Source organism: Dermacentor andersoni, chromosome 10, assembly GCF_023375885.2.
Source record: "Dermacentor andersoni chromosome 10, qqDerAnde1_hic_scaffold, whole genome shotgun sequence".
NCBI classification, from domain to species: domain Eukaryota; kingdom Metazoa; phylum Arthropoda; class Arachnida; order Ixodida; family Ixodidae; genus Dermacentor; species Dermacentor andersoni.
In genome coordinates this window covers 45,777,296-45,797,429 of record NC_092823.1, presented here as the reverse complement: position 1 = coordinate 45,797,429, position 20,134 = coordinate 45,777,296, and the positions used below count along the sequence as shown (strand labels likewise).

At 43.0% G+C, this 20,134-nt stretch overlaps 3 protein-coding genes across 5 annotated transcripts in view; 2 read left to right on the top strand and 1 right to left on the bottom strand.

Annotated features, from left to right (window-relative positions):
• LOC126543399 (monocarboxylate transporter 12-like) overlaps positions 1-11,541 on the top strand; it is a 32,883-nt gene extending 21,342 nt beyond the window's left edge. Inside the window, exon 4 of the mRNA XM_050190521.2 lies at positions 10,472-11,541. Within this exon, the coding sequence (XP_050046478.2) occupies positions 10,472-10,629 (158 nt within the window). The 3' untranslated portion in view covers positions 10,630-11,541. The remainder of the gene's footprint in view (positions 1-10,471) is intronic.
• Positions 1-20,134, bottom strand: part of LOC126543125 (histone-lysine N-methyltransferase PRDM7-like) — a 111,181-nt gene that overhangs the window by 63,716 nt on the left and 27,331 nt on the right. The window contains exon 2 of one of the 3 annotated variants that reach the window (XM_055062258.2): positions 7,407-7,466. The exons of the other annotated variants lie outside the window; for them this stretch is intronic. The gene's annotated coding sequence lies outside the window, so the exon portion shown is untranslated. The remainder of the gene's footprint in view (positions 1-7,406; positions 7,467-20,134) is intronic. 3 annotated transcript variants of the gene reach the window in all.
• LOC126543127 (BPTI/Kunitz domain-containing protein-like) overlaps positions 12,042-20,134 on the top strand; it is a 53,833-nt gene continuing 45,740 nt past the window's right edge. Inside the window, exon 1 of the mRNA XM_055062260.2 lies at positions 12,042-12,095. Coding sequence (XP_054918235.1) covers positions 12,086-12,095 — 10 coding nt within the window. The 5' untranslated portion in view covers positions 12,042-12,085. The remainder of the gene's footprint in view (positions 12,096-20,134) is intronic.

The window sequence follows — 20,134 nt, the reverse complement described above, 5'->3', positions numbered from 1 at the left end:
TTAGCAACGATAAATAGTCACGTCCCTCTTCGAGCTTCTATTGCTGCTTGCCAACAAAAGCAGCAGCAGTTGCCCAAGATGGCATAAAACAGATTCAACTGAAACGTGGTGCATGCCCAGCGTCACATACCCAGTGCCGCAGGCTATTCCGACGGTGGGTTATGAACCCTCTTTCCTCAACATAGCAGCCCAATCGCCTCCCTTTAGACCATGGGCTACCCATTGACACAAATGGGTGGGAAAATAGAGACAAACACCCGAAAATATGAAGAATCCTGAAAATGCTAATCACATCAAATAAGACTACATGTCTTGGACACTTTGGTTTACTTATCATTTTATTGTTTGTGCTGGATAAATCCTTGTTTTTCTGAAAACACGTGGCATTCAGAAAGCACAAGAAGCTTCTAAGAAGTCGAGTAAGTTTAGCATTCTAGATCTGCAACAGCTACTGTTGTGATTTATTTGCAGTAGGGCTGTTGTGTAAATGTGCTTGAAAGACTTAAAATGGCTTTGCTAACATTTACCTAAACATACATGTTCACATAGGTTGGAGTAGTGCACATTGAGAAGGTTATTTTGGCACAGCTTACTATGGCCTCACCATTTGATTCACCATATGTTCACAGAGGAGGAGCTCATAGGCCATTTGCTCTTTGGAAATAGCACCGAGGGGCAATAGAAGTTCTTTACCCCACCCGGGTGAACGCTGTTATGGGCAAGTACTTACATCCTTTCCCATGCATTTTTACATTGAGATGTTGTGTATAAAATTAGCAACTTGCCACTAGCCTAACAAGCGACATTCAAATAGCTCATGTGTGCAGTTTTGTGCTACAATAGCCTGCCATTCGGAACTACTGTTCATATTATCTTAAGTGCCTAATGCCACCATACAAAAATGCTTCTAAAATTTAAAAGCTGCCTTCATTGCCAGAAGTATTTGGCGGCTCCACCAGATGAAATGAGCTGCATTTGTGCATTAGCAGTGCTACTTGGCTGTCATTGAAATGAATAGTTGTCTGTGAAGCACGCTCCAAATCTAGTGACATGGAGGACATGTTTAAGTAGCCTGAAAGTGTTATTCTAATGCACGAATTGCGGAGAAGCTATGCTCAAGTGTGGTTACTGCTCAGCTCGAGGAGCAGCACATTCGCTAACTTTCAGCAATCATAATAGCTCTCCAGGCTGTGTAATGTGAAACAGTAGTTTCACCAATTTCAACAGACCACATGAAAATAAAGTCGTTCCTATGTTGAAGGAGGTCCATGTGATGCCAGACAGCAGCCTTTCAGCAGAGGGAACATGAGTTCTGTGGCAATTTTCTCTTGCTTGTTTCATTCAAAGAAACAACAGGGGCAGATTTGCCAGCATCACTGTCAGCAATACTATGTTTAGAGAACGCTTACTCATTCTAAGACCTAATCTATTTATTAAAATGCGCTTTATCACTTTCTATTCTAAAATATGAAAAAAAAATATTTTGCTTTTCCCCAAATGCTTAAATTAATTGGAGAATAGGCCCTTGGCGACTACTGTATAAAGGTTCTTACAGACCATCGGACATGTCCAATACTCCCATTCTGAAATTGTTGAAATTTTTTCCTGCTTCCTGACTTCACCTGCCTGTTTACTGGGTCATTATGAACTATGTCTAAGTCGATTATGGGCTTAAATTTATCAAAACGATGAATGGGCTTTCCCATCGCTCCTGTTTAGTCCGTTGAGGATCACATTATGGGGAAAAATATCTGTCCAATGTAGGAGTGATATATTTTGACGTGTGCAAGTACTCGAAATATTCGAATTAAATGGTGTCCTATTCGATTTGGTCCTTGAATGGTCACTATTAGTAAATGCGAACATTATTCGAATACTTCAAAATACCAATGAAACGTAAAATTTGAGCCGATGTATGGTAAATTTCACCTGCAAGTACATAGTATAGACATAAAATGTGAGAACTTGTACGAATAGCAGACCAGGCTACGTTACTTTAGTAGCTGTACTTTAGAGGCTGTACAGCAATCATTCATGCTTACTGAAGAGTCCTGTGCATGTGAAGAAACTTTTGCTGCTCTATTGGTGCTTTTAATTACCAGCTCTTCATAACACAGTATGCAATTACAGAAACATGCTAACTTTAAGAATACTAGGATGTTAACATCATTTTACATTAATTGTGATATCCGCTGTTCATTATTCAGAAGCTATCCAATATTTAATCTGCTCTGGCATTATTTGGTTCGGTCTCAAAAATCCCTATTTGCACATCCTTAATATTTTTATTCCAGATTTAAGTTCTTCAGAGTGAATTATCGAAAAAACTGGAAAATAACATATTAAGGGACAATAAAGCGACAAAACCCTTTTAGTATTTGCAGTTTTACATGTTTTGTTCTTCTATGCAGGATAAAACGGCATAATTTTTTGTGTAGTGAAACTTACAAAACCTTGTTTTATAGTAAACTGTGGGAAGTGGCAACACTCCCAAACTACTGCAATGGCAGACACCAAGGTGCTAAGGAAAAATTCAGTTTTAGAAAAACCCAAGGCGCGACAGCACAATAAGAATACTTTCTAGAAGTCCCAGAAGGTTGCAGCAACTCCAGTATGATGCTAGACATCTTGTTCAGAAAAGGCACATTTTTTCAAAATCTGCCATCACAGCCACATATGTACAGCAGTGAACCTCAAAGGTTTAAAGAAGTCAGTCCACTGGCGTATGGCTATTAGAAGACTGAGCATTTCTTCGTATCTGTCACATTCTCCATGTGTCATGGTAACCAGCTTGGTGCACAACTATAGGGAATCCTCATTATAACAATCGTTCAGTCGTTGAGGCAGAAAACACACTTCGCTGTAAGCAGTATTTTCGTTAAAGTAGCCAGTCCTAAGCCATTGTATGGTAAGAAGTTGACTTCAGTTACATGTGAACTTGTGAAACCTAACTTCAAATGAAGCCACACTCAATCCTAGTGATATGACAGTATTGTATATAAAGCATGGGAAGCACAGTGAAGTGCTGCACATTTTAGATATGAAAGTTACAAGTAATAATTTTAGTTGTCAGTAGTTTAGGTTTCCTTGGGAACGACTCGAAATTTTTTTTCACCATTTTGTATCAAAGCAAGCAAAGTTCACATCTTTGACATTGAGCATATTAACAAAGTTATTTCGCTAAAATGTGTTGTTCCCTATTGCCCTTTTCTGCAGTTGGCATTTAGTCGAGTTCTGTGCCACATTGAATAAATTTAAATGGTCTTGCTGTGAAGCTGTACCCGCGGAAAGTTGGAATACAGCAAGACAAATACATCAATCGATTTTATTATAACGAGGGCATACTGTATGCCACACTCTTGCATGCGGAAGTTGTTTTTTAAAACTTGTTCTGGCTTTTTGTTGTTATTGCAGGCTTCATGTGCCGCAGATTTCCTGGTACCAACATGCCCTATGTAAAGAACTCTGGCCTCGCTTCTCGCATGGGACCAAAACCCTCTGAAGAGCACAATTTGGACAGCTCAAACCAAAACAGAAGTGTTGCGCTTTTGTAACTCTCGGCATTTTTATGTTCGTTTATGTTTATGTTAGTCTTAGTTTATGTTAGTTAGCCCAATACGGATTTCTTAAACGAGCGTACAAATATTGTGCCTTTATATGTATTGACATTTTTATGCTAACTGTATTTATGTTAATTATGCTAATCTTCTGAGAAGGCCACATTGAATTGCTCAATCCAGAACACAAGGGTTGTGCTTTGTTATATTTCACTAAATTTTATGTTGTTTTTATATAGTTCGAGCAAGGGTAGCGTTTCCTTATTATTTTATTTTGGTAGTATCTTTAGTCATTTCATGCCAAACAACTCGATGTTGGCAAGAAGTGTTCCATTATGGCAAACCATTTCAAGTTTGACTGATATTCAAAAGTAGGTATAATGACAAAATTTTTGCAAAAAATCTGCTTTCATACATACAGCCGAGTCATTCCAGGGTAGCGAATCAGAATGTTTTTTTTATTCTTAACGGATATAGTTCAAAAATTTTTTATGTGTTTGTTGAAGCTTCGAACTCTTTCTCCTCATTTATGTTCCTTCAAAAAATTTTCTAGAATTTTGGCAAATATTGATTGTTCTTGCCCAGCTAAGCTACAAGGCACTGATCGAGGTTCCTTGTTCTTTAAGGGAAATTGTATGAGCCAGATGTTGAGATGGTGTTCATGTCAAGACACTGAAGTGGTATGACTGCCAAAATTGCAAAGATTGAATTAGTTTCTTCGAACGCAGGGAAATACAGGAGGCACAAAATAAATATAGAATCACAGCCTGACTTCGGATAGCTGCAAAATATTTGAAACCTTGGAGTTTATCACCTAAAACAAACTGTAAAGTTCAAATGTTTCGCAAAAAACTTCGTGTTGAAGGTGAATAAATTGGCTTTGGTAGCCGGAGCAAAAGTATACGTCACCCATCATTACATAGACCCACATGTCAGCTATGTAGGTGACAAGTTGTGAAAATTTAGTGTTCTTTAACTGCGATAAATTGTGCTTTATCATGTCTATTTGTGGATCAAACACACAGCATAAATATATGGAGCCTTGTCATCTAACAAGGAAAGATTGTTAATATAATTAGCCACAAAAACTAGTGAGCAAACTGACTGCCTTTTTTATCATTACAAAGGCAGGTGACATCAAGCGCCACAGTCACGACTCGTATTTTTTTAACATACACATGAAATGTGCTCGCCAATGACATTGACCACATCAAAAAGAACACGGCACAGATGACTTAAAGATAAGTATGTTCCAGCTCTGGAACAGTGGTAACATGCAACACCACAAGCATTTGTTTACACTCATGTAGGTTTTCAGTTTTAATTATGAACCTGCTTTCTACATGCATCGTATTTGGGTTCCAGGGAGCAGGGAACAAAGTGTCATGCTCCCTGTATGTCTGCGTCAAGGCCTTTAAAATGTTTCGCATGAACATATCTGCTCTCTTTCTGGCTTTACTGTCTACGCAATAGCAGATATTTTTTTGTAAGCTGCATGAAACATATATTTTAGCAGTGCATGACTCCCTCTCGAATTTAACATTTCAATATTTTATGTGCAATGGCTGTATGGTTTACTCAGCCCCCATCAAGGACGAATCTCGTTGCGTTAGAGCGTGCGTTGTCAATAAAATGCTGACGCCAACACCACTTCTCTGTCGCCTGTGTTGCAGACGAACACAGCTTTGACGTCTGCTTTCCCGGCCAGCAAGCTGGTGCGCACACCCTAGAAAAGCCAGTACTGACAAAAATTTTAAAAATAGTTTTCGCATTTAAAAAGTCTGCCTTCTTTTTCAACTTCAGACATGCATGGCAGACATACAGAGCCATCTAATGATGTATCACGTATTTTTTGGCCGGCTACCAAACCTGGTTTTACCTTGATCAAGAAGCTTCAAGCAAACGATTAGAAATTTGCAGTTTCTTTACAGGCAATCAGGCGAACCTTCAGAGCTACAAATATTTTTCTGCTATGCTATACAACCTGGGCTACCATTCTGTATTTAATGTGTGTCTTCTGAATTTTTCGTTACGAAAAAAATTAACGCATTGCAATTTGACTTACTTTTGCCAGTGCCAAAAGTACTCGAAGTATTCAAATATGTGAAAAATTGGCTATTTTGGCAGTTGCATCACTTCATCCTATTTCCATGCACAGCATTTGAAGGCCTCGATCAATAAAATGTGCGTTTGAAAAACAATGTTGATTGAGGTCCGCTAGCTCAGCTGAGCAGGAAAAGTACACCGTCACCAAAATGCTACAAAATTTCTCGTAAAAATAAATAACAGTGGGGAAGGGGTTTAGATCTCCAGTAAACATGTGGCAATTTTTTCAGCTATATCTATGGTGTCGAAAAACGCTGGTTGATTCAGCATGGAATGACACACCTGGAAGTGCATCTCTGCCATTGTCATATTCAGTAAAAACTGCATTTGCTATCTAAAATACATGAGTAAGAATCAATACCTACAATTTGCCTTAAATTTAAAGTGCAACGAAAACTCTCCGGTAATGACAATGATGTGCCTTTCATGGCTGCATGAAACCAGATTTTTTTTGTGAATCCTTTCGTTATTTTTTGTGGCAGCGAATAAAATTGAAATGAAACTCACAAAAGGAATAATTTTGTAGTATTCAAGCACGTCACTAATAGCTGCTTTTTGTATATCGAAAAATCTGAATCAGTCAATATGAATAAGTCGCTTGATATTGAATGACCTGTGCAGGAACGTTGTCATAGCAGAAAACACAGCTGAATCATGCAACACAAATGCAGCATAATAAACTGTTCTCATAGCATCACTTATTTCGATTGCCATGTTTACAAAGTAGGCAAGGTTTACTGAAATTGGCACACATAATTCAACCAAAAGATAAGGATTGTACGGAGTGATCCTTTTTTAAGTCTTACAGATTTTGTTTCAGTGGGCTGTTGCAGGTAGCATAATTCCTGTTCTTCAGCTGGATTATTCAAAGGTGGACATTACTAGCACAAGAAATGGAAACACAATCAACTGATTCTCAAAAAATTCTTATTCACTTATAACATTACAGCACATATTGCAGTTTACAAATTCTAGCCAGTGAGATTGAAAGACGTAATAACTTGAAATAAATTTGCATGATGACACCAGTTCCGAGATTCTTCCATAAATGTGAGACAAAATACATAGACATTCCAGTTACTTTTTGTGCTTCAATACATAACAGTGCATATTGTTAAAAAAAGTAAGCGCAACAACAGTGCGTTTCCAAAGACAGTATGATGGCATCTATCTCGTTACTGGTGTGATTCTGGAAATTTATTCTAAGTGCATACTCACTGTAAAATTACCGGCTTCACTTCGTAAAAAATTTGTTAGGAAGTGGGCTTTGGATAATTAGCTGAATAGATACCTTGATTTCTCATACAAGTAATGTTTGGAATTGTGTATCTATAATTATGTTAGCTGCAGCAGCCATTCTTGAATAAATTTCATGAAACCTAAGATAACCAGCCTGCATATCAGTGTCTAAGTGACTGCTGCAGGCTCAAGCGAATTCTTCCATGGTTATAGTACCACTGGCTACCTAATAGTGAAAGCAAGTACCTTTTTAGGGTGTTCTCTACAGTCGCATCAGTCTGCTTGTACATTTATATAATTAGGTATTTTTAAAGATTTATTTCTTTTGTAAAATGTATTCACTTGAGGGTTATACAGACTACATCTGTGAATATTCAATTTTATTATGATGTCAAGCTGCGGGAAGTTTGTTCTTTGCAATAGTTTTTAAGAAGTTTCTGATGTTCTCAAACTACAAATGGCTGTACATTTCAACAGATAATTGGTTACAAATAAATACTTCACCTTGAAAAATGGTTTTGCCTGCTTAAGTTCAGCACTCTTTATTTCGTGAAGGACCATTCACTGTGACAGTCGAAAAAGTGGCATGACACTACTGCTAGCAGCTTTACAATATAGTGTTTACAGACAATCTAGGAGCATACTTTTGAGCCCAGGGTGACTGAAGCCTACAATACAAAAGCGCCTGTATTTAAATTTTGCCCCCTTCATCTTACACCAAACATACTAACCTGCCAACGAAGATAATTATATACAACACAACATAGCTGAGCGGTATATTAAGAGAAGCGCAGTTTTAAGCACTGCTAAATGCAGACTGGGACATGAAGAGCTTTCAACATAATTTGAGTGTTGACGTTCAACACAGCTGCAACAATATTTCAAAGGACATTCAATGTTTAGACTCAACAGATCTGCAACAATGCTTCAATGTGCTTTCAATATTAACAGACAACACATTTCAATAATACGGGAATGGGATTTCAAATTGAGACTCAACACACCTTCAACAATGCTTCAATTGGCTTTCAACATTCAAATACATCATCTTTTCAACAACACAGCAATGATCTTTTAAATTCAAAAGCCCCAATGATGTTTCGACATAATGTCTCGAGCCAATTATCAACAGTTGTCAACAACTTCCTAAATAATGTTTTAACAATTCCCCAATGTTCTTTCAATGTCATTCCCTGACGCTGAACAATGAAATTTCAATACCTGAACAATTTGAAAGATGGTTTTACAGTGTTCGTAGAACATTCACAAAATATATTATTAACATTATTATTTATTTGAAAACATATATACGCACGGCAGGAAAGCGAAATCAATCAATCAATCAATCAAAGTTTATTTAACCAGAAAATTCTCGATGGTCCTCCGGGCTAAAAGCTGCTCTAGGCAGCTTTTAGCCCTGAAGCGAGGAGCAGGCTGGTGACTGCCACCTGAAGGAGCCCAACACCTGCCTAGTCTTCAGAAAGAATGACACAAAAACGTATAAATGACAAATATGGAGGAGGGAACGATAGGGGAAGAAAGAGAAATGACAAATCTTGAAGAATAAAGTAGAACACACACAGCACAGGTCGCCCATTCTTGGACCGGTCACTGCATGTCACCCTACAACAGAATGTTAAAATAGGACGCTGTCTGAGGCATTTCAAAAACACAAATAGGCTACATTCGTGAACCTAAGTTAGTTGATTCCAGAAAAGCACAGCGCGATGAGTCTGATCGCGTCGAGACGCACAACCACTCGGGTACAAACGTTCGTCAAATGTTGCACACCGCATGCCAAGGAGATGATAGTCCCTCACTAGCTACGTGCGCTGCGCAATGAAAGTGGGACCCTCGAATATAAGGTGCTGAAGAGTCTCGCAGCAACCGCAAGACGTACTCGACGGACTGGCCATACATCCTTCTTGGCATAAACGTTCGAACGCGTTCACACAACCGAACCTTAACTCGAGGTCGAGTAACAGTGCTCTAGCGCAACGCGGCAAGTCACAACAGCGAACATGGCGCGCGAACGTTCCATTTTGGACGTCCTGGTCTGGATGCTGCTTGAGTATGTGGCGATGAATCAGCACATGATCGTCATGAAACTTGCGCAAAATTTCAGAGCAGACAGAGTCGTTATGAGAGCAAGTTGAAGCAAGCTTAATAGCCTCTTCATTCCCGGCGATCCCTACGTCCGAAGGTATCCTCTCGGCAACGAGAGATATTCCATCTGATGCAACTGTTGTTGAAGAGTCAGTAATGCCACGCACAACAAGACAGTCAATTTGACTGCGTTGCAATCTGCTAAGCGCAGGGCAGGAGTCCGTAAAGGTGGCGATGTTCGATGCAATAAACTCCTCTTGCACGTATTTAAGCGCAACATTATTTACTGCTAGCTCCACAGTTGTTGATGAGTCTGGATGTAGGGTCTGAAATATGCGTCGCACTTGAGTCAACAGGCAGAAAAAATTCTGCAGGGGTGCCTTGACCATCGCTCTGTACAGATGAATCTGTGAATACTTGAAGATAACCTTCAAATCTTTCGAACATGTACAACTGAGCCAATTGGAATATTGTCGAACCAGGCATATCTGAGTATTTATGTAAGTCATGGATTGTGAGAAAAATGGCGAGTACGTGCTTTAGTTTTATCTATCGGTGGAGGAGGCGTAAGAGAAGCAGCCTTTTCAAAAATGCCAGCAATCCTCATAAATGATGCCGCCATCTGCCCCATGCGAGTAAACGGGTGGTGAATCAGTCGATCAAGGGAGCCATTCACCATTAGATGAATGGTGCAGACGCGCATTCTGATATAAAGCTCTCGGGCCTGCTTGAAGCCTCAAGGGTAACTGATGCGCTTCATTCAGTAATGCAACAGATTGCGTCTTACGAGAGTCCAAGCAATATTTGAATGGCAACGCGGTGATGTTCTTTCAGTTGGGTCATAAAACTAGGTGTAAAATTCACAACTGGTAACACATACATCATGCCTGAGAGTACAAATGACTGGTACACCGGCAGAGCTGCTGTTTGGTCGCGGCCAGCTTCTCTAGCAATCAAGGCGGCCGCTTATCGGCGTCTCATCAAGGTACAGTCAGCTCATTACTAGATGAGCGCGTTGTTGAGGATGATGTGCTATTGTAGACGACTTACCAGGTGATATCAGCACACCAACATCTGAAGTCACCTTCAGAGCTCTTTGCGAGCTTGCATGTAACCGCGCACCAAAGCGCGAAGCACCACTTATCCATAGAGCAATATCATCTGCATAGATAGCTATGGTCGCAGGGAAGTCACTGTCAAGAGGCAAGCGACTTTAAAAGTTGTTCTTAATGTAACGCACACCTAAGGTTTTTTTTGTTTTCACTTAGTACTCCCGTTCTTTCCAGGTATTTCACTTCTTTTGACTTCAGTGTCTTAGTTCTGACACTGGACACATTCTATGCGAATTATGTGCCTAAGTAGGTCATACTAACTCACAGGTTTTTATGAGAAATTGTTGATAACATAGTCCATGTACACCTCTCGAAATTATTCTTCTCTTTTCTCTTTCCAACTATTTCCAGGATATTGCCGGGACAAGCTCGGAAGCTACGACGGTCTGTTTTATTTCAGTACGGGCGTAGCCTGGAGCAGCGCAATCCTCTGGCTCATTGCATACTTCCACGAGAGGCGAACCACGAAGAAAAAAATTACGCCGAAAGCAACCGAATGCAAGTGGTGATGCTATTCTCCAGGAGAGAAAAAATGTAGAAACGCCGCAGTGCTTCTTCTTTTTCAGACGTGATAGACGAGAAAGACCTGTGAGAAAAGGCCAGCCAACTCGAAAACGTTACCCCAGAAAAAGCACAAAAGATGAGATAATGAAATTACGCCGTCACGTGGGTACATACACGATCTAGTAAACGGAATGCTGTCCGCTTATCTGACTGTCCTACGTCTCTGAGAAACTCAGCTGGCCGTCTGGCTTCCGCGCTAGTGCTCATAATGTCACGCTTGCGCACGCTCAACTCGCCTTCAATTTTCTGGTATATGCCACTAAAATGAATGAAATCCGCCCATTGTGCAAGAAAAAAACACATGAGCAAACCTCCGTCTTTTCGTAGAGTCGACCGATACTCTAACCTACGATAGCACGCCTGCTCCTCTCTCGCCAAAGTCGCTCTTCGAAACGTCTCGAGCGTGCGGATCACATGGCACTTTCTTTTGTTTTTCCGTCGCGACAGCTCAGGCTTTGAGACGTTGACGCAGGTGTTACGGCAGAGGAACGCGCCACCTTCTGTCTAAAGCCTGCCCATAATGCAGGTAACAAGTAGCACTTATAGCGCAACATTGCCGGCAAGCCAGCAGGCACAGTCGTCGGTCCTTGAAATATGATTCTTACGGGTCAACTGCGTAAGCCTGTTCATACAAGTATGACGGAAAACTCCAAAATAGTCGATTATTTTCGCTTACTTTGAATAATTTACTCGTAGATTAGCTTCGGGCACGCAATTTTATTTGAGAAGGCGCTTTGGCTGCGGAGTCCCGTTGCAGCATTCAAAACAATACGAATACACTAGGCGCACCTTGCACCTGGCAGCGAATTGATAACAGTGGCAATATGACGAAGAACAGTACCCGTCGAAAAGCTCCATGATTTACGCATTATAATATACATACAGCAAAAAAAAACACTCGGAAAAGTGCAGACTTAAGCGTTTCACTTCTTATTGCGTGAATATACGAGAAATGAGCGTAGTTTTAATTGCAAATCACACCTATCGGGCGCTCTGCTACCGTAGAATTGGCTGCTCTACGAACCTAACAAAAAAAATTAATTTTTTCTAAGGAACCGATTTCATTTTTCCGCGCCAACAATTTTATTTATAGAAAAACAAGAACGCATATTGAGTGGCTCGCGCAGACCATGCGAGTTAACACTTTTCAACCTCACCGCTGAGCCAAAACAATCATCATTTTATTTCTAACAAAAGCAATCGAGTAAAATATATGGGTGGCGAAGGCCTACTCACAGTTTCGAAGCGACGGTGAAAATCGAAACCTACGTGGCCCACTTGGTCACGAGTAAAACATTGCCAATTACACGCGCGCAGAACGAGCTGTTAAAACACATGATTAAGGCAACCTTATTCAGAGGGTGTGTCCTTTTCTTTGGCCTAAACGTAGTCCTGAGTCACATGGCGTACGGTAAGTATGCAATCAGATTGGCCGCATATTGCTCAACGTTTTCTAGTGCTCTATGGGACCAGAGATGTTCCTAAAGGAAAACGTTTCGCGTAACCTCGGCGGACATGTAGTGCGTGGGTGTGGCGCACAACTAAAGGAAAGTGTTTGCCGACGTATGCCACTCCGAGCACATCGCACATCATAGGCAGCGAAGCCATTTGAGGCTCTGCTCACACCAACACGTGCACTAGGTGTGCCTTTCAACACTGATCGAGACCTCCAGAAGACTTTTCGAACATTTTACTAAATCAACTTCAACTCATTCGCTCTACACGAGCATTTTCAAATTATTCGCTATATGTGAACTGTGTACTTATATGCTCTCCGTTATATCCGATGCATTTCTTCCATGCGGCACTGGCACTGTCGTCACCATTGGCTGACTGCGCGCTACGGAGGCGCAGTTGTGCAACCACTCGGGGGCTTCGACGCCATTTCTTCGCTCTCACCACTGCATTCGTCATGCGCCCGCTTCGGGGTTCCAACACGTGCTGCGTTATTAGTTGTTCTTTGATTCACATTTCGCATTGAACACGATGCCACAAAGCGCCGTGTGGCTACGCCGCCAGCCGTACAAGAACCGCTGTGAAGATCTTACGCGGAGCTCCGCTGTAGTATACGATTGCGTAGTAGATGGACGGGCGGACGGACGGACGGACGGACTGACGCACGCACGGACGGATGGATCGATGAATGCACGGATGGATGGACGGACGGACGGATGGATGGACGGACGGACAGATGGATGGACGGACGGATGGATGGACGGACGGATGAAAGGATGTATGGATGGATGGATGGACGGATGGATGGATGGAGTTATACAATATTTGATAGTGACTACGAAATATTGTATAAATTCCTTTCTCTTTTCTCTTTTTTTCTTGTTTCTCTTTTGTTTGACGTTTAGATCTGTTTTTTATTGTTCCTAGTGCCTTCCTATATTAATTGTATTGCAGACATTTCAATTACGCTTGAGCTTATCCGTCCCCCACTGTGTAATGCCATAATGAGCCCTTGGGGTTCTCAAATAAATAAATAAATATGAAACTGTGAACAGCGCGCGTTGCCTGGACCCCGTAGGGATTCTTCGCACACGAGAGACACAAGCCAAAGCTAATACTGGTTTCATCGCGGGAGCCTCAAAACCATCAGCAGATAACGAGCGCCGCCCGCTGCTTAAGCGACCTGCGATCAACGCCACAACCCACCGCGAGCCGAAATAGTGCCACCTGGGACAATACAGCCACTTGGTTCGCTGGTACTGCGGTAATGCAACACGAAACAGCCCGTTCATCTTTATTGCGCAGGTGAAAAAAGGTGGAGGACGCTTAAGCTTCGCCTTTAAGAGTGGAACGTGCTAGCATTCAAAGACATCTGACTGCTTCTCACGCTTCCCAACAACTGCCGCGTATGTAATCGTAATTTTTACCGGGAAACACTCGCGAGGTCCGCTATGCACGAAGGCGGGCTTTCTGGTAGAAGCGCGGTCTCTTTCATGGGCCGCAATGGGCCGGAGGCGAGCGCCAGCTGGAAGTGTTTCAAGGAAGCGGGCGCACCGCTCCGTGGAGTCCGTCATATTTGCGCGCCGGCATGCGCAAATTGCGGACGCGGTCGCCGGTCTATGCATTGTAGAAACGGTGGATAGGGGGTTGAGTTGTCGTTTAACAGAATTATGTTTTTTCGTATATTCACAAACAATCCGAAAGCTATCATGTCTGTAGGTTGTGTGTAAGCCGCACTTTACGATTTTTCTACGTATTTTAGCTTGAGAACTGGAGTTAGTTTAGCAAGCTCCTTGCGCCACATTGAGGGACTGGGTATGGTATTCTTTTTGCCGATGCGACGTCCGACGCCGACACCTGATTTTCTGCGAGACGAGCTCCTTAAAGCTCTCGCGTTAAAACGCTACAAATGTAGCGTACGCTGGTGCGGCCCTTCTCTGGCATTGCTGCTGCGCGCAGAGCTTTGCTGCTTAGAGTTCGCTAAGAAAATTGTTATGATTAGGAGGCGATGTTGAAACTAACTCTGGCCCTGACCCTGCTGAATTTGCAAAACCGCTCGAGACTACGGCTGTGGATGCTCAGGAGATTACCGCGAAGGTTTTTTAGGGACAATGGTGTGCACAAATGTGACGTCGTATGTGGCTGCAACAGGTTCGCGCGTGTCACTGTCTAAGCACCGGAGGCGGGTGAGACAAATAAATCATCCGCCTTGATTTGCGCTGCCTAATGGCGAAGGCGTTATCACGTGAGGCGTAGCGGCCGGTGCTCGGCTGGGCATTGCGGGACCAGCTCTCTTCCTCGGGCGTCAGCGTGTGATCAAATGCGTCCTTCCATGGTCCTTAATTGGCCTTATATCATAGTTTCTTACTAAAATTGGTGGAAGCTCTGGGGTTGAGATCATTCTGGAGTTTAGCTACCATGGGAACCATGCATGACTTTTTTGTGTAATGGTCTTGTTTGTGGCTTAGGACGTTCGTATGGCTTTCTTTATTGCAGCCTACTTGCATTTAGTGGCTCTAAATTTGGCACAATCCTAATTTTCTAAACGCAGAACTCACTAACACTCTGTGAACACGCATAGTGACTACAGATTACTGCGCTTGTAAAGCAATAGCTAGTTGTAAGCCATCAGTTTGGAAAGTCACAAAGATGTTTGAAGTCAGAAACAGGAAGTGAAGGCATACGCATGTACTAGCGAACATTCTCATGTTGGCAGAAACACCGTGCTTGCAGCTCCTATCGACAGTAGCGCCAGAGATTGCTCTAGTTACTTAAGTAACAAACACTGCTTTATATAAAATGCCCTTCAACAGCATTCTAGGGATTTGCAGGAGCCTAACACTACATTCATATTTGATGGATTCTACTGGAATTTCTACCTACAATGAGCACATTGTGTCAGCGGACCTGCCGCCTCAGCTGTCGCCGGCATTGGAATACGACGTTGAAGCCCGTAATCTTCCGACACTTTTCAGGCATCTCTAATGTTTTACGGTGGTATACGCCGTACGTGTGAAAGAGCATGTAGCCCTAGCGTTATTACGGGTAACATAATTGAGAACGTTCAGCTAAACACAAAAAAACGGCCCTCATGCTGCTGCAGTGAACTGGCATAAATGGCACCAAGTGAGGGAATTAGCAACAGTTGGTGTCCCACAAAAGAGACGCTACAGAAACCACAGACGGTGATTCTCAAATCAAACGAACACTTTACGCGGGCCGCACAACATCAACTAAACACACTTGCAATACTTCTGGAATATACACTGCTAACGTCAGTGAACGGTGAACGGCGATGGCTGAACAAATGGTAGTCGACATGTTTGCTGGATGGCGGGACACCGTGACGACGACAGTGTTGTGAAGATGAAGGTAAGGATTGCACGCTGACGATGGCTGCACGATCAAGACAACATCGCAAAGAAATCGTAACCGCGTGACGTCGACGGCGGCATGACAGCAATCGAATGGCGGCAGCGTGACATGTCATATAGCAGCTGCACACCTGCGTTTCTTCTCTACTCGTTTCTGCATGGGGGCCAGATATTTGTCCCGTCATTCGCTCGGAAATTGTGCACATCCGACACACTGTGCGAGTGCTTAGCGGCTCATCACTACATGCGGTGATCCGGTGAGACGTACGAAACGGCCGTGTTCCGAGAAGAGACACGCTGAGAACGTCAGCGACGAACGTACGCTGTGAACCGTCAGCCCAGGTGCCAGTAGACTGCCACTACCGACCGCAGCATCCAGACCGTCAGGCACCACAAGGCCATCGCGAGAGGGGACGTGCGTCTGGAAACTCTAGGAGGCGTACGGCGACAAACGCACCCCGACACTCGCTTGCGCGAGATCATGTACCCTGAGCTTTGAAATGGCGACTACGAGAATAACCGAAAACGAGCGAAAGAGACACACATAAATATTTTCCTTATCGCGACCGCTGTGAGGTCGCTATTCCATCCGGCACCCTCCTAGGGGTATCACTGCCCTTTAAAGCCACATGCGTGTGCTTGCTGTCGAAGCTAGCCTTAGGCACTCTAAGTTGAAGGGCTAAATTTTTCAGTATCTTTTCCTCAAGTTCTACTTGTTTACTATAATGAAATGTCCTACCAATTGAGCAACCCGTAGTGATAGCGTGGGCGCGGTGTTCGTGGCAGTTTCAAAGGATGAAAGTAACTTAACAGAAAAAAAAGTGTTAGGAAACGCTACCTTTTCTAAAAGACCGAAGCCAGCTATTCTTGGGCATTTCAACCCATGTACAGCGCGCTGTCTTTCTCCGAAGATGGGCTGTGTGCCGAAAGCTTGTCCTTCACGACAAGCTTTCGGCTTGTCATAAGCGGCGCTTTCTCACACCTTCTGCAAAACTTCATGATCACGCGGAACTCTCTCACAGCATTACGAGAAGTGTTGTTAAAAAGTTAAATCGCATCCACTGAAAATGTGTTCAGAACATATCTCTTTCTGATTCATTTTACTGCCGTGAGGTGATCATGCCGTCAAAATAGAGTTGTGCCCACCTCCATTTGTGATTCAAATGGCGCTACGTCCCATTGTAAAGTTGAGAACCATAGAGGCAATATACCACGCGAGCACCTGTGTAGTGCTAATGACTTACTCCATTTTTACTGGATATGGAATCCCAGAACAGACACATGCCAGCGGCAGAGCACCGTGGCAAAGGCCCTGGCCCAGTCATGGCGTAAGCGGCATAAAACTGTGAGCTTTATACTGACAGTATGACCTCCACGCCATATTTTGACGGCATATTGTCAGATTAACGTTCGCACTTTTATGCCATCTGCCAGTAAAGATAAGCGTGCCTGCCGCGTTCCCCCGTTTTATTGCCAGACACTTCGCTGTTACCACGTTGTTTGCAGCATTTATACTGAGAAGGGAGTATTCCCTAGCACTTATTTATATTACGGCAAACCCTGAGTGCAGTGCATCAAGAATTATAGAGTGTCGCGCTCGAGTGTTCCTACCACCGTATAGAAAGCAATGCTGCTTTTGAATGTAAGGCTGCGGCATTCAAATGATACTTTTGGTTGTTCTTCATTTTCTAAAAGACACATTTCCGAAACCTGTGGTTTTGTAAACGTAACGACTCTGGCGTGAGCCTTGCAACACGGCAATGTATAATTCATTTGTTATAGCAAAACAGCGATAAGGCAATGAAATGACGTGTCTACACTGTACCTCTCAAAATAAAAAAGGAAAGGAGGGGACAATACATGTTCAAAATTTGCCGCCTCTCATGTCCGTGTCGTTTATTTCTCGCTCTTCTTTATTACGTCGACCATCTTGTGTTGCAAATGCATTCCTACTCTTTTCAAGAGCTAGGTGAAGCGCTTGCAAGTTTTGTGTACTGTCAAGCAGACCCACAATTCGCGGTGGACTTGACACCTAGATTAGTGCGCGCAGCCCATAGTATAGTATTCGCGTACCACCTCATCACCACTGCAATATATCCTTGCACATTTGTGCAAACGTGAATTTTGCATGACAATCTGTGACTTCAATGTTTTTAAGTACTTTCTGAGGCACCAGCACACTCAATTTGGCACTCCTGCGATGGCATTTGTATTCCCGAAGAAAGACCTGACTGCCTGACCGATTGTTTTTCGTGCCTAGTTGGAAGCGCTCCACTCCCCCCCCCCCCCCCTCCCCCCACTCCTCTCCTGTTATCAGTAACAACCGTTCGTGCGTCAAGCTCTGCCACGGCACTGAATCCGTGTTCAATGGCCACTTCTTTAGAATTCTGGAAGTAGTTGAGTCAAAACGTGTGAGTAAATAAAGTTTACTACAAGCACATGCTCAGCCAACCACAATTTGAGTGCGCATATACTGCAGCATACCTAACAAAATTTAGGTGCTGCGACGATGTGTCCGTTAGCGAAAACTTACATTATTCGTGAATCTTAGTTTAACAGAGACTAGAAGGCCGTAGCCCCTACTAAATCGTAATTTTACACTGATATGTAACCACACTGCTAATTGACATTTTAACGTTGTGCTAATATTACTACATGGCAATATGCGCGAAGTGCTAAATGTTTGTAGCTCTTCCCCTGCCTGCGACAGCGAACCCATAGTCATATCCTATTTTCTTGATCACTACTGGGTCTCCTATTTTTTGTTATGCGATCATGGTCTTCGTAAACATACATGTGTCTGCTCGATCATGGGAAGATGAATGAATGAAACTATATTCCACGCGCCCAAAGGAGTAAAGTAGTGGCAGGCGAAAAGCTACACTGTTCTAGCTTTCGTGTGCCCCAGCATTTAAACTTGGCATGACAGCCTGCGATCAAGACACAGTACCGAATAATGTCCAAACAAAAGTTAGGATCTCTAAGCGTGCCTACAGTAAAACAAATGACATGTAAATAAAAGACAAAGCTCAAAATCTACAAACTAACATTTAAAATATGTTTCTTAAATTCTCACAGTGGTAAAGCAACTACAACAATGTCTTGAGCACTATTTATTCGAAACAATTTGCATTGGTGACTGTAAAGTTTGCTCATGATAACTGGCACTGCTACGAGGTATGCGCATTCATTCGCATCGCTTGTTCAAACAAGTATTTTCTTATTTTCAAACCTGGCAACAGATTTGGAGTAGTAACTCTACACTTCGGGCGGTAAAAAAGTGGGGTCTGATTGTAATCGGGACTCTAACATTTTAAAAAGGGAGACTATCGCATAGTGAAGAAAAAAGATCCATGTGTGAGTACTGTAAATTCCAGAAATATGGCTGGCTGCTTGTTTTTTTTTTTTTTTTTGAGTGAGGTACTTTATTCATGTTCGTTTCTGATGCTGTTCCCAGTGGCGTAGCAATGGGAGGGGGTGGGCGGGCGCCCTGGGTATCATATATCTCTGAAGCACCCTCTCTTTAAGCCGGCTTGACTGCACGTAAGTGGTAAAGAATGCTCTGGTAAACAGCAGCCCGAGCTCATGTACATCGGTGTGATGTCTAGTGCTGCAGAATTGTCGCTTGAAGCTTCATCAACATCCTACGTAATAATTGCACGAATGTGCGGGCTAAAAAATTTCTTTCGCTAAATGGTTGCTGTGTCGTCAGTATATATACAGTGTTCCATTTATCAGTTCTGTATAGTTTCTATTATTCTTTATCAGTTTTCTGGTGTTGAATAAAAACATTGCCTGCTAGTCCTAGCTAACCGTCTCTTTATCATCTTGTTGTTATGTGAGTTCATGTCACAAAGTGTGTTTTGTTTGAGCTGCACAGAATTTTATAAAAAGATGAACTTTGTGAGGTTATTTTCCGATATTCTATCAGGTTAGGTGCCTTTGTGACCACTAAGAACTCGGTATCCTGCAAAATATGGCAGATTGTTAATAATGTCAAGAGGCGTTATAGTTCGATTGCTAAAGCACTCAGATAGCAGAGCACCGCCGCAAGAAAACACAGAGCTTCGGCAACACAGGCACAAGGGTTCCAACCACACGTTGTCGTCGTCTTTCTCTAAGCAGTGCCTACTGCTCGTTCTTCTTCAGTACAATTGCCTCCCCGGGGAAGAGGAGCCGTCTCGGCGACCTACGGGCAAGATAGCACAGGTGGGTCAAAGTACGGCTTGAGCCGCTGAACGTGCACGATTTCGCGCCCTCGGCGGCGCTTATCGGAAGGCGGCTCAAGGGGTTCTACCAAATAGTTCACAGGAGACGTTTGACTGACGACACGGTAGGGACCCTGGTACTTGGACACAAGCTTGGGTGAAAGTCCAGGGCTGGTAGCGGGAACCCAAAGCCAGACTAGTGAGTCAGGGGCATAGGGTGCCGGAGAAGAGGGAATATCGCGAAGGTGTTTCTGTCGCTGCTGATCTTCCGAAGTAAATGTGCGGGCGAGCTTCCGGCACTCTTCCGCGTGCGCAGCAGCCTCGGACAGGGTAGTAGCCTCCGTTGTGTCAGGGCGATACGGAAGGATGGTGTCCATTGTGCAGGAAGGCTCGCGTCCGTAAAGAAGAAAGAA